At 34.1% G+C, this 14,778-nt stretch overlaps 1 protein-coding gene across 5 annotated transcripts in view; it reads right to left on the reverse strand.

The window, feature by feature from the left end:
- Positions 1-1,015: 1,015 nt before the first annotated feature.
- The window catches only part of LOC129261622 (high affinity cAMP-specific and IBMX-insensitive 3',5'-cyclic phosphodiesterase 8B-like), a 42,234-nt gene continuing 28,471 nt past the window's right edge, over positions 1,016-14,778 (reverse strand). For 2 of the 5 annotated variants that reach the window (XM_064100102.1, XM_064100100.1), the window contains 9 exons: positions 9,252-9,309; positions 8,479-8,614; positions 7,592-7,790; positions 6,806-6,936; positions 6,020-6,106; positions 5,270-5,411; positions 4,395-4,559; positions 2,290-2,419; positions 1,016-1,245 (listed from right to left, as the gene is read on the reverse strand). In XM_064100102.1, the coding sequence (XP_063956172.1) occupies positions 1,112-1,245; positions 2,290-2,419; positions 4,395-4,559; positions 5,270-5,411; positions 6,020-6,106; positions 6,806-6,936; positions 7,592-7,790; positions 8,479-8,614; positions 9,252-9,309 (1,182 nt within the window). In that variant the 3' untranslated portion in view covers positions 1,016-1,111. Of the gene's footprint in view, positions 1,246-2,289; positions 2,420-4,394; positions 4,563-4,670; positions 4,736-5,269; positions 5,412-6,019; positions 6,107-6,805; positions 6,937-7,591; positions 7,791-8,478; positions 8,615-9,251; positions 9,310-14,778 lie in introns of those variants that run through there. The other 3 variants (XM_064100101.1, XM_064100099.1, XM_064100103.1) reach the window with 2 other exon arrangements.

A 14,778-nucleotide genomic window follows, 5' to 3' on the forward strand; every position in this document is an offset into this window, starting at 1 on the left:
CTGTCTGATCTTCCCCTCGTAGTATCTTTGCTAACAATGAATTGTAATACAATTAAACATACCTTTGTTAGCTCTAATAAACTCAGTGTTAATCCCACTTTGTGAACATGTTGAGATGTACAATGAAATAGAAGATAGTTTGAGTTGTTTGAAAAATCTACCTGAAAAATTACATATGGCACTTTTACTCAGTCTATTACACTTCCTTTATAACCTTACAATCAATCATAAATTCATAATCATAAATATCTTCTCATGTATACGTAGGTCATCTTTTAACTACGTATAAAAGGGGTACCATATGAGTATCTCACTTTGCAGGGCATACATGTGAATAGGTTTATCATAAATACTAATGTAGCAACCATTTCACAAAACAATAAGTATCAATAGAGATATTGCAAGAAAATCATCTGAAATCAAGTGTAAATTTGGTAAATTTGTCAACTGAAATGGCAATTACTGGATCAAGTCGAACAATAGCAAATCAATTTAGTCATTTCATTAGTAGTTTTAGTATTATAAGTAGACCAAAAATCAATTTAAAAAAAGTGCAAATTGACTTTTTGGCCTAAAATTGACTTACGACTGACAGCATTGATATTTGTGCAACATCTCCATAGTTTATGTTATTGAAGCTTTATGAATACTCTTATCAGGTTTATCAATTCAGCAAGCACCTTCGGGCAATAAACCTACTGCACCAAGTTAACCCTACTAAAATACAAATTGAAAAATAAAAAATAAATAGTTAGAGGAATGCCACTTACAATTGATATGAAGCTTGAAAATGATCTAGAGTAGGCTATTTTGCACACAAAAGGTTGCTTTCTCTGGCTTAGAAATAAGATTCCTGGGCCTGAATTCAGGATTTATCTTGAAAATAGACATCCCTGCTGATATATTTTAGTAAATAAATCAATATTTTTCTCCCATTCTTTGAAAGTAAAAGTAGCACATGGAATATTTCACACTCTTCAACGCAATCTTGATCATAACTGATCATCGTAAGCATGGTTACTCAAAATGTGTTGAGTACTAGTAGAACCTTTGAGAAGTTAAACAAAAAATGCTGAAAGTCAATCACTATAGGTGTACCCTTGAAAGTAAATTATTCTTTTTCATTGTCTCCCTTTTCGTTTTCTTTCTCTTTCATCTTCTTTTCTCTGTCCTTCTCTTCCTCCCCTTTCCAGTAGACGTAGTTGATCTGTAAATGCTCCATAAGCTCAGGGCAGTCGGCAAAAGCTGTAAAAGTGGGAAAATGCAAAATTATTGGATTTCCTTTGATCAATTTGTACAAACATAAGATGGTGTAATACTAGATTATATTATCTTCAAGCATTATCTTTCCTTAAATTGCTTTAAGCTACACAAAATATTCACCCACGTTTTTACTTTTTCTCCAATCCTCTTCTTCCTTCTATAAATACTTCCATCACTATTGCACAAATAAAGAAATGAGAGCAAGTTGAAAAAAAAACTTTAACATTTTTGTTACAGACTAACAGACCAACAGACTAATAGGAAAAGTGATTGCTAGGTCTCTGCCAAACTTCGTTCAGGTGAGAAAAAATTGAGGAAAATATATAAATTTAAGGCAAGTAATGTAAAGGCCTAAAATGCAGTCCCCCTATCCAATCCCCCAAATGATGTGTAAAATAAATTAGCAACAGACACAGGGCGCAACTGTTTTTTTTTTTTACAATCTTCAAATGATAGGTCACATTTTCCCGTAAGTAATTCAATATTTTTCTATGAATTTAATCTGATTTTATGCACCCTTACTTTTGAATATAAAAGGAACAATATCAACTAAAACTATTGTGGAATACTCCCAAGAATTTCATTTCTTATTAGGTCCAGTAAAGGTGCAAAGGGCAGACCTGCCAACCTCTGGGAATGAAAAACTGTATTCTGTGATAAAAAAAACTGTATTTTTCCCCAAAAAAGTGTATTTCATAACAAAATGCTTGGCGCACTTGCTCATCGCGGCGCTCAAGCTGCATGCAAGCTAAAATGCGCACTGCTCTTGCAGATGAAAAAAAAACACATTAAAACATGTGTATATCTTCACCCTGGTTTGAACAAAATGATTGAAAAAAAAACAAGTTACCTGAAATTACATTGATCTAATAACCATATTTGTGCACGTTGTATGAAATAGAGACATATAGAGATTATTTTTCTCAATAAATTACGATTTAGTTTTTAAAAAAAACGTACTAAATACGGCTAAAACGTACTGGTTGGCAGGTCTGAACAACCGTAAAGGGCCACCTTGATACTTACAATCCCAAGCCTCAAACATGTCCATGATGAAGTAGTCTATGAAGGAGATTTGTGATTTGGGAATACTGCACACAGTTCTGTCAAACACAGGCATAACAACAGGTAAACCTCGTCTCTTCTCCTCATCGGTCTAAATGGTACAAAATCATAAGTGAAGATGATTTATCAATGAGCAATAAACATCACAGATATTCAATAATATATAAAGATTTTTTGTTAGTAAACACTGAACATCTGAAAATACATATAAAAGACAAAAAATCAAGAATCAAGAAAAATAATCATAAATGATCAATGAGAGATAAATGTCACATATGTAAACTAAAATTAAGAAACTTGGAAAAAGAAAGATTCATCACTCAGCAATAAAAAAATTGAGGTATTTTTGTAAAAGAGTGAAAAGGATAAAGAAAATGCATACCCATTCATCAATTAGCAATAAAAAATCAGATTAACATAATTATACAAAAAGGTAAACCTCATCTCTTCTCCTCGTCGGTCTAAATAGTAAAATAATCATGAGAGGATGATTTATCAATGAACAATAAACATCACAGATATTCCATGATTTATAAAGAATTTTTTAAAATAAAAGCCAAACATCAAAAACACATAAAAAATAAATAAATAATCAAGAATCAAGAAAAATAATCGAGAATGATTTATCAATGAGAGGTAAACGTCACATACGTAAAATAAAATCAAGAAACTTAGGAAAAAGAAAGATTTATCACTCAGCAATAAAAATCAAAATGGAGGCATTTTTATGAAAGAGTGAAAAGGATAAAGAAAATGCATACCGGTACCCATTTATCAACTAGCAATAAACAAGGCATAAGCGATTTTGTGTCTCGCCCACTTATGAGAATAACCAGAAATATCGTGATTTGCGAGGGCACGCAACAGAATTGTATCAAAACTTCATTTTGAAATAACTGGGATGGAATAACATTTGTCGTAAGTCTTGCATGTAAACTTTAATGTTGACCTCAAAATGAATTTTGACCTTACCATGTGACCTCCGAACACAATAACATGCAGGGTCTCCAAAGTACACCAACAATCCAAGTTTGGTTTAAAAGTGACTTACGGTTGCAGAGTTATGTGTCATAACTTTGACCTCAAAATGACCTTTGACCTTACCACGTGACCTCTGATTGCACCATGACATGCAGGTCTCCTTAGTACATCTACAACCCAAGTTTGGGTGAAAAGTGACTAACGGTTGCAGAGTTATGTGTCATTGGAGAGTCTTGTATGTGAACTTTAACATTGACCTGAAAATGACCCTTGACCTTAGCATGTGACCTCCGACTGCAGCAAAACATGCAGGTCCCCTAAGTTCATTAAAAACCCAAGTTTCAGTGAAAAGTGACTTTCGGTTGCCGAGTTGTGTGTCATAAGAGTCTTGCATGTAAACTTTAACATTGACCTGAAAATGACCTTTGACCTTACCATGTGACCTGCACTAAAACATAACATGCAGGTCTCCTAAGTACATCTACAACCCAAGTTTATGTGAAAAGTGACTGACGGATGCAGAGTTATGTGTCATAAGAGAGTCTTGCACGTAAGCTTTAACGTTGACTTGAAAATGACCTTTGACCTAATCTTACCATATGACCTTTAACTGCAGCATAACAAGCAGGTCCCCTAAGTACATCTACTATCGAAGTTTGGTTGAAAAGTGACTTACAGTTGCGGAGTTATGTGTCGTAATGTTTGTAACGGACGGACGGACAACATTTGGATCCCCAAGTCTTGCCTTCACCTCTGGTGGCCAAGACAAAAATCAGATTAACATATACAAAATATGTAAGAACTACATATCTTTGGGCAATGCATGTCAGGTAATTAGGGAAAGGGAGAGAAAAAGAAGGAATAAAAGACAACAATTTATTTAAAAGAAATGAATGTCACAGAAATGAAGAGAGAAACTAAAGGGAAAAATTAATAGTTTTATAAGGGTAGATTCACATCTTCTGTAGATATCATACAGGCATGAGGTATATATACTAAACCCCTCAGGTGTGGAGCCAGGATATGTTTTCTTAAAACAAAAAGTACCCCCCCCCCCTCAATCTATGGTAAATCAGATGTCTGACCTGATTGAAGTATTCTTGTGATATTCTCCTGGCCCATTCTTTACACAGCTCTAGAGGCCTAGTAGGATTAGCTACATCAGCACACTTGATGAGCATACGCCTGACTAGAGCCCTGTTCTCTGGGGTAGATAGGGTCATGGTGTCTGGGGTGCTTCTACCACCACTCTGCTGAGAGAATAAGAGTACAATATAACGTGCCAAGTCGAGAATCAAAAAGAACATGATGATGATGATAAATAATAATAATACTAACAAGAACAATAATACAATACACAAACTAGAGCCCTGTTCTCTGCGGTAGATAGGGTCATGGTGTCTGGGGTAGTTCTTCAACCACTCTGCTGAGAGAACAATCAAGAGTATAGTCCCAAGTTGAAATAATAATGACGATGATGATGATGATGATAATGATATGATTTTGATGATGATGACGATGATGATTACATTGATGTTGATGATGATGAAGAAGATGGTTGTGGTGGTGGTGACAGCAGCAGTGGTGGCGATGAAGACAATGGTGATGATGATGATGACATTACAATGACAATGATGATGATGAGGATGATGATGATGATAATGATATAATTTTGATGATGAAAATGATGATGATGGTGATTACATTGATGTTGATAATGATGATGATGATAGGGATGATGGTGGTGGTGTTGGCAGCGGTAGTGGCAATGATGACAATTGCGATGATGATGATGACACTGATGATAACGATGATGATGATGATGAGGATGATGAAAATCTCATAGTAATTGATTATAAATACTCATATTATTTCAGAAAATAAGGAAGCTGATGTTGCTGACCAAATATGGCTTTCAATATTTTTGTTAAAGATCAGCTAATTGTATTGATTTTCCTACCATGGATGATGAATCATCTCCTTCCCTTGCTCCAGGCTTATTGATGCAGTTCACAAACTTAGAGAGATGCTCAAAGTGTTTAGTCATCTCTGTAGCCAAGATCATATCAATGATGGAATGACGTAGGGCTCGGAAATCATCTCTGCAATACAGAAAAGATGAGGAGGAAAACACATAAGTTTACTGGTTGTACAATATGTTTGAAATTAATGTGTTTGTATGATATTCATTCATTTCATTTAAGTTTTGACAGAAAAGGAACTTCTTGGAAATGAAACCCTCCTTATGAGAACATTTTCATGCATTGAAGGATGTAAGCCTGGGATAGTGAATAATGAATGTTAAAAGATGTCAAAGTGGATCCTAATATGACTGAATGGCACATGCGCATGTAACTGATCATTTAGTTGGCCTCATGTATAGATTTACTAATGACCAGCCACGAGCAGTCATAAGCAATATATAATGACCAGTCATGGTTTTGAGATGAGGATGGTTAATCAATCAACAAGGACCAACATCACTATCTTATAAAACATATTATAGACATCATTTTGAATGTTCTAAAGGTACCACATGCATGCAATTCCTAATAATGTGCATTTCACGTATATATCATTATTGTTCTTGTAACTGAATTATTTCTCGGCAAAATTGCCTATATAATTGTCTTGTTTATATAATATTCACTATAGTAAAAATATGAAATTGATAGAACATTTTTCTTCATAAAACTCTTCATCTACTCACCTGTCCAGTTCTTTGAATATATTACATCTGTCTTCTTTTGTTGTAAGCTGAAATGCGAGAGCTGAATGATGGCTCTCAAGAACCGCCCTGTCAAAAAAAAATGACAAATATAAGCTTCATATACAACCACTGACTGCAAAGAAAATGACTGTGTGGCCTTCATGGATATTTGATCATTCAGGATTGACTATACGTACTCTAGTAATACCTTAAAGGTAGAGGCTCGTATTCTGGTAGCAGGTTTAACTTAAACTCAGGTTTAAAGTTGTGGTTTAAGTATGGATAGCCAATTGTTACATAAATCACTAACAGTAGAGATATCATACTTCAGCTCATTTGGCTCTCAAATCATTCATAATTGAATAGGAAGTATAAATAGATGATTGTCTTCACCATCGATGAATCAGGAAAGAGCACAGTGAACATAAGAAACATACAACTTAATAAAAATTTTGATGCTTTTGGCTTCCCATACTTAAACCACAAGTTTAAAACTGAGTTTAAGTTAAACCAGCTATCAGATTACGGGCCAATGAGTTTTCACATGTTTATGAAGCTGAAGTTAAATATCACTAACATTTTGAAACTATAGTACAAGTAAAAATCAAATCCCTTGAGTATAGACATACAATCCGTATCTACAATCTATAGTATCGCTCTGCTATGCAGGTGAGACAAAAATTTGGTCAACCCACAAGGCACAACCCACATGAAAATGAACGTTGGCGCGTTATGAAAAGCACAAATTGTATCTTTTACGTTACAGGGCAAAGAAGCCGTACTCACGTGTCATTGTATAGAATAGCAAGTTCACTTCCAGCATTACAGAGAAAGGAGTTTGTCTTGCCGGGGTGATCAACATCATGAACAGCTGCTGCTATCAATGCTGCTACGTGATCTGCCGTCTCAAAACATGACTGAAATAAACATTTTTAAGAAAGAAGAAAAGAAAAAGAAATACATAGAAATCTAGTTAGAGATTCATCAAATCAATGAGTGTATTAATATTACAATGCTGCTTCCTGATGCAAAATGCTTTTGCCAGTTTTTTGTCTCAAACGATCAGACATTAAAGCTTTTTAATATTCCAGAAAATCATGACGACTCATGATTCAAGAGGCTATCTCTGAGTTTATGATTACAGTTCAAAAATAAACAATTAAAAACATATCAGCTAAAAAATAATACAATTTCTTCTATTAAGATATAAGCAAAGGTAACTGCCTATCACATTTGTAATGAAAATAACTAGCTGTAAATTGATGCTTTGTTGAAGTCTCATATTGAAGAAATGCAATTTTAAGGTGGCTTTAGAATCCCTAGAAAATGAAAGATCAAGAGGTTCCCCAGAATCATTCATTTATTTTTAGCTTCTTACAGTGATTCTTTCCTTGATATAAACCCACCAACTACACAGCTCAGAAACATGTGAGACTCAAAATAGCTTTAAAAAATTAATTATTTCCTCATCTAAAAATAAGATAGGCAGTCAATTTCAAATAGCAACAAATAGCATGACATGAACAGAGTCATCATATTCACAAAGAATACAGCATGACTTGTTTTACTTACTTGCATTTTGTCTTTTCCGAGGAAATAAGCTGTTGCTTGCAACACATCTGCAGCATGTGACGAGTTGTGGTAGGGGTTACTGCTGTGGTAGTTGCTCTCTATGACCTGCAACCAATTCCTGAGTACAGTCTCTGAAATGCCAAGGAAGTTACACACGCCAAACCTTGAAAAGACCTTAAGACCGGTGAATAATAAAGGCCTGAATGGGAAGGGAGAAAGGAAATCATTCCAACGTGATGCTCATGGTGAAAATAAGAAAGAGAGGTATAAAGGGGATGATGACGATGATAATGATGATGATGATGGTGGTGGTGGTGGTGGTGATGGTGATGATGATGATGATGATGATGATGATGATGATGATGATGATGATGATGATGATGCTGATGATGATCATCATCATCATCATGATGGTGACGATAATGATGATGTGATCTTTGAAGGTTTGCATGCTGGTAAGACTGGATGGTGAGATTGCAGTTACACCAAGTTAATCCTGAAAAGGAATGTTTGTTAATCTTTCTGATAATAGCTCTTAAAAGAACTGTTATTCTCGACGTTTTGAGCAGATACGCTTTGCTCTTTGTCATAATGATGATCATGATCATGTTAATAGTCTTGATCAGGAGGAGCATAGAAAGGATAAATGATCAATGATCATTATCATCGTAAGAAAAGATGACACAAGAAAAACTCAAACAAACATATACAAAAACAATAATAATAAATGATGATGATGATGACATCGATGATGATAATGACGATGACGACAATGATGATGATGACAATAATAATTACAAAAACAAAAATAATAATAACACATATTCTCATGACAATGAAATAACACTCCTGGATAGATAAAATGCACATCATTTGCGTGATCTTACCGATGTTGGGTTATTCTCTCCACCTCAAGGATCTGGTAGCTCCAGGATGCATCTCCTTCTAGAAGCTTGAGAACTTCAGTCGGAGCTTGACTTAGGTGGGTGAAAGGTGACGATGAACTGTTATTAGATGCTGCACCTGACCAATCATACATCCAAAAAAATAAAAAATGAAAACATCAATGAAGTGGGTAATGTAGAAACATATTCATAATATTTCAAATAAATTCTTAATCACCTATGCATTGGTAAATTTATCTAGAGTTACAGCCATAAAAAAAATCCATATTTTATTGATCAAAATAGACATGAAATGAAATACTCTGAAAATTTGCTTTGCCCAATTGATTGTGGGCCCGGCAGCCGCTGTGCAGCACCAGATCGACGAGGCTCTATCCCTTTAATCGTTGAACGCCAAACAGGGTAGCAGCAACTCCCATCTTTTAACGTCTTTTGGTCTGACGTGGCCGGGGTTTGAACCCCCGACCTCCCGGTTGTGAGACGGACGCTCTACCAACTGAGCCAACAAACCGGTGTAAATGTAAATGTTTGTATATATTCCTATATATTTTTTACACTTCACAGGTTCCCATGAAAAACAGTATTTTAACTGCTGATGTGTCTACTCTGTTGAAATGAGACACAAAGATTTTTGTTAATGACATTAACATGGTTCGTAATCATTAATCAAAATACTTGAATCCTACTAAGCATAGAATAATCTAAATCACTTAAATAGAAGTGTAAGACAATAATGTTATATGAGACATACTTACTTTTGCATAGAGCTACTTCAGGACCTGACAGCTTTCTCTTGCCTGCATATGTTCCATGCTGAAAATAATAAGAAAATGCAAAACACATTTGAATTTATAAAGAAAAAAAAACAAGGCCCTTACGTCTTAAGAGATTCATACATGTAGTTTAAATAGGCCAGGTCATATAATGATAAGATTTTTAAAAAGAGTGAAATTTGATGTTCAGCAAAAAAGTAAATAATAATTTTAATAATATTGGGTATATATTTCATTTCAAATTTTAAATCTAGGGTGTAATACATAATTCAGCTATTAGGACATTCCATAGTTATGCAGTGCACACATTTTACATACATTGCTTTGAATTCCAATGACTTCATTGCTGTATGTTTTCTGTGATTTTCACAATTATTTTTTTTCCACTATGAGGGCACTGTCAGTTTAAAAGAGTGTATGGGCCAAAATACAAACTGTCTTACATAATAGTATGTACATTTTTGTATTATCAAGCCCATTGTTACATTTATTATGTAAATCATGGTTAACAAATTAGGTTACAATCTGGATGTAAATCTGATATTGTTATAGAAGAGAGTCAAGTAAACATAAATAAAGTTCTGACATTTTTGGCCACCAAAACTTCAACACAGATCTACATGTAGATCATGGCTTCATAATCTAGAGTTTATAATATGGACCATAGACTAAAGAGAGTGAGAGAGAGGGAGAGAGAAAGGGAGAGATAGACAGATGTGTGTCTGTGGATGTAAAAACAGAGAATGGAAGAGATCAATGGATAAATACAGATACAGGTTAAGGAAGAGATCAGAGTAATATTTAGGCATACAGATAGATAAATTGAATACAGAAAAATAAATGACGGATAAAGAATTGTATGAAGAATATCAAAAGAAATCTGTGAATTTATATGTAGACAGATAACAAGCTAAACAGACACATGAGGTAGAAGAGTCCTAAAAATTATTTCACTTTCCTGATGTATGCAAATAAGAAAATGCAAGAAATTTACATATTATTGTATTGGTTAGTTGGTATTTTGTTTTGGTTAAAATATGAAAGCGCTCCTAAATCTATTTTTATAAGGAGATTTGGGCTTGTTCACACATAAATATCCTCTAAAAATGTAGACAATGTTCTGACCATTTGTCAGTTATAGCCAATTCTATTTAAAAAAAAAGAAGCCCTGTTTTTTTTTAATACTAGAGCTAGTCTGGGATTACGGAAATATTGTTTATATTTTTTGACTTATAATTGACAAGCTCAATAGGAAGCCATTATGTTATAAGATTTCAAAAGCTGCTTTTATTTTCTGCTTTCATGGAAGTGGCTGTCCTTGGTCATAAAAAAATTCACAACATAATCATGTTTCAGATGTACTATTTGCAGAATATTGCTGGTAATATGAGAAAGCAATGCTAATGAATCATATTCACATTCATTCAATGAGAGAAAAAAACTTTGAATCTTATTTTGTCAGATATTGAAACATAAGTCCTATGAGCACTGAATAAAGATACCCTTTGTTATGGCTTATGCACTGTATAAAAAATCTACAATAAAAAACTTTCACTTGCATTAGCATTTTATATTACTTAAATGTACCTGTAGGGGGTAAAGGCATGCCTACATATTAGTTCAATTAATATGAATTCATGACTACTGTTTGTACTAACAAAGTGAAGAGACCCTAACAAATTAGCTGTGGTAAACGAAAAGCAACAGATATGCACGTTAGGAAAAGAGGCGTTTTACACCGAATTTATTAATTCACCATAGAATATTCCGAACTGGAATGATGCGGACCTGGGGAAAAATTGTGCTCAATATAGCCGAATTAGTCTGTACTATTTTATTAAGTGTATATAAAGCAATAAAATATTGCCAACTATAATGTCATGGTAACCACTAGTGATAAAGCAAGCACAATTTTAAGTTTGATCAGATTGTATGCACAGTTCAGTGCTGCAGCATGCAGGAAACATGCAACCCTTGAATGCAGTATTCACACAATTTAAGAATCCCATTCATTATTTAAAAAATGCACATGTAGTATGGACCGAAACCTCCTGAAATAGGTACTCAAAGACCCCATTCTCATTACAATCCTACAACTATTTTAGTGGAAACCGGTTCAGGAAACCAGTTTGGGTGACAGCTTTGCTAGCGTTCCCATCTGATCGCCCCAAGGTGGATTTCAAAACCACTTCATGTAAAGCATTCTTGTTACTACGGAACACTCTCAGTGGGATCACATGTTTCGCAAGAAATTCGAAACCACATGCAGTGAAGTCATTCCACAAACGTTGTGTCCTCACCTACACTTAGAGCAAATCAGTCTTGAAAACCACATAACTAGATGGTTTTCCAAACTGGTTATGAAGATCAATTCGGAGACCACTTCGAGCAATCCCATTACACTTTAAACTAGTTTCCGCTAAACTGGTTTCCACTAAACTAGTTTCAGGACTGTAATGAGAACGAGGTCCAGTCCCGGGTCCAATAGTTGGGACTCTTCTGGTCCTTGACCTTTCCCCAATTCATTTTTTGAGAAATAGTCCTTCTATAGTCTGCACCCATGAATTTATGAAACGGATATTAAACTTACATTTCTATTCTGCGCCATAATATCAATATGAGAGTCATGGTTATGCAAAAGGAGTGATCAAGGTAAAAAAGGTTGTACGGACTAAAGCAATCATAGCAATACAGTTGATGTTGTAAGTAGAAAAATTGGCACTCAAAGGATTAGTCTGTTAGCAAAATTTGTGGGCAAGAAAATATGTACCTGATTCTTATTCAATAAAAAATGCAGTCCTATTAGTTTTTCCAATCAAGGATAAAAGGCAGAACAATTAGTGGTAGGCCTACTATTTACTTCTCCCTTCTCTAATTCCTACACAAAATTATGAGGGTTCTATTCTGGCCAACCAATTTAAGCTGGTAAAATTATTCTTCCTTGATCTAGATCTAGATCTAGAATGACACTTAATATTAATGGGTTGATCTAGATCTATATTCAACTCATTAATGTTAAGTGTCATTCTTCTCAGCCATTAAATTTCAACAAAATCAAATACATGTACATCACTCAGTTTAATAAACCTGTTGAAAACGCTTTCATGTCTTTAGTGTCCTATGATTTACAACACTTTATGGGATGTTCTTATCAAGTCCCAAGTTTTCTGATATATACAGTTTTTTTTTTTTGGCAATACGAAAAACAATTTCTACAAAATCTCACAGAAAATATAGATATTTTTTCTGGGGGGGACTGATTACCAAAATGCTGCAAAATATTGATTAAAAAGCAAAATCAAATGAGAAAAAAATCTTTGACACAGTATCACACATGTTTAAGAAGTTGCAACTGATCTTTTGTTCATTTTGCTACTTGATAATTATGTCTACAAATAAAATAAAATATGAATTACAGAATACTAAACACCATCATCAAGTGTTTTGATCTATCACTAAATTGCTATATCACTGCAAATATCATAGATAAGCATGGTAATAGAGTACTGAAGTGTGACGTCATCAAATTTTCACTTTTTGCATTTCAGCATTTTTTATACCATATTTTGGTAGAGCATGATGAAAACCCCCACAACCTAAATATGGTAGGAATCGGTCCGTGGGGCCCCAAGATATGACCTCATGAATACATAATTAACCCATTGAAGTCAATGTATTATTGGCCTGGTTCTAAAAGTTAGTAAATGTATTATTGGACCAATTCGCACCAAATTTTGGAAGTGGGGTTTTTTCATCATGCTCCACCAGAATATTGTATCAAAAATGCTGAAATGCAAAAAAAAAGGTTTTTTGTGACGTCATTGCTTCGGTACACTATAAAGATAGCATCAGAGTATTAAAAGACGCATGCCAAACACACAAGAAAAAAGCCAGTTGTTACATTTAAAATCAAGTAATATCTTAAAAGTAGTTTAACTTTTAGAAATTAGAAAGAGGATCGTTAAGATGGCAGAAGAATACAAATAATTAAAAGCTAACAGACACTTTGGGTAGAATTATGGGCATCAATGCATGAAATCACATGGCAACTCCACCATCAAGAGTGGCTTCAAAAGAAACATAGATCATCAGTCAATCAAAATCAAGATACCATGATAGATATAATGATGAAGTTGGTTTCATGAAATGCACCCCTATTTTATGCAGTTGAAATTTACATGGTCAAAACACATTTGAGAAACATCACTTGATGTCATCAATGAAAAGTCTGTTTCATTTATAATCTTATCAGCAATTATGTCTACTGCATAATGACAAGATAATTGACACTGTCTCCCATATGACCATAAATGAAGTTGAAATCTATCAAATGTTGTGCAATCACTTGTTGCACTATTGCTTCTGAGTATTGACAAGAGAAAACTCATCTCTTCATTAAGGAATATTGTCATCTGAATAAATAACGAGTGGAGCAACTCTGGCAGTCTTGCCTGCATTACATGATTCAAAATAGCAGCAGTGCTGACTTTGAAAACAACTATAGAATAATAATCACAAAAATATCATTCATATGTTAATAAAATACTATGTTCATTGACCCTAAATGAAGTTTGACCTTGATCATGTGACCGAAGAATTGTGCAAAATGATCAGCGATACTTTATTACCCTTATGTCCATATATCATGAACTGGATCTATAAACTTTTAAAGTTATGATGACAATTCAACAAATACCCCCAACACTGCCAAAGTTCATTGACCTTTGTCATGTGACCTGAAACTCACACAGGATGTTCACTGATGCTTGATTACTCTTATGTCCAAGTTTTCTTAACTATGCCCATATACTTTCAAAATTATGACTTTAAAAAACTTATTATTGGTTACAAATTTGTTTTTATTCCCCCAACATAATCTAAGTTCATTCACCCTAAATGACATTTGACCTTGATCATGTGACCGAAGAATTGTGCAAAACGATCAGCGATACTTGATTACACTTATGTCCACATTTCATGAACTAGATCCATAAACTTTAAAAGTTATGATGGCCATTCAACAAATACCCCAACACTGCCAAAGTTCATTAACCTTGGCCATGTGACCTGAAACTCACAAAAGATGTTCAGTGGTACTTGATTACTCTTAGGTCCAAGTTTCTGGAACCAGATACATAAAGTTTCAAAGTTATGATGACAAATCAACAAATACCCCCAACATGGCAACAGTTCATTGACCCTAAATGACCTTTGACCTTGGTCATGTGACCTCAAACTCAGGTAGGATGTTCTCTCTAATACTTGAGATAACAATTACGTCCAAGTCTCATGAACTAGGTCCATATACTTTTGAAGTTATAATGACATTTCAAAAACTTAACCTTAGGTTAAGATTTGATGTTGATGCTGCCGCTGTTGATAAAGCGGGGTCTATAGTTTCGCTCTGCTATGCAGGGGAAACAAACATTAATTTAAATATTTTTTATTTACTTTTTATTTCAAATTATTTATTACATTTTATTTCAAATTATTTATTTATTACATTTTA

Source organism: Lytechinus pictus, chromosome 5, assembly GCF_037042905.1.
Source record: "Lytechinus pictus isolate F3 Inbred chromosome 5, Lp3.0, whole genome shotgun sequence".
Lineage (NCBI taxonomy): Eukaryota > Metazoa > Echinodermata > Echinoidea > Temnopleuroida > Toxopneustidae > Lytechinus > Lytechinus pictus.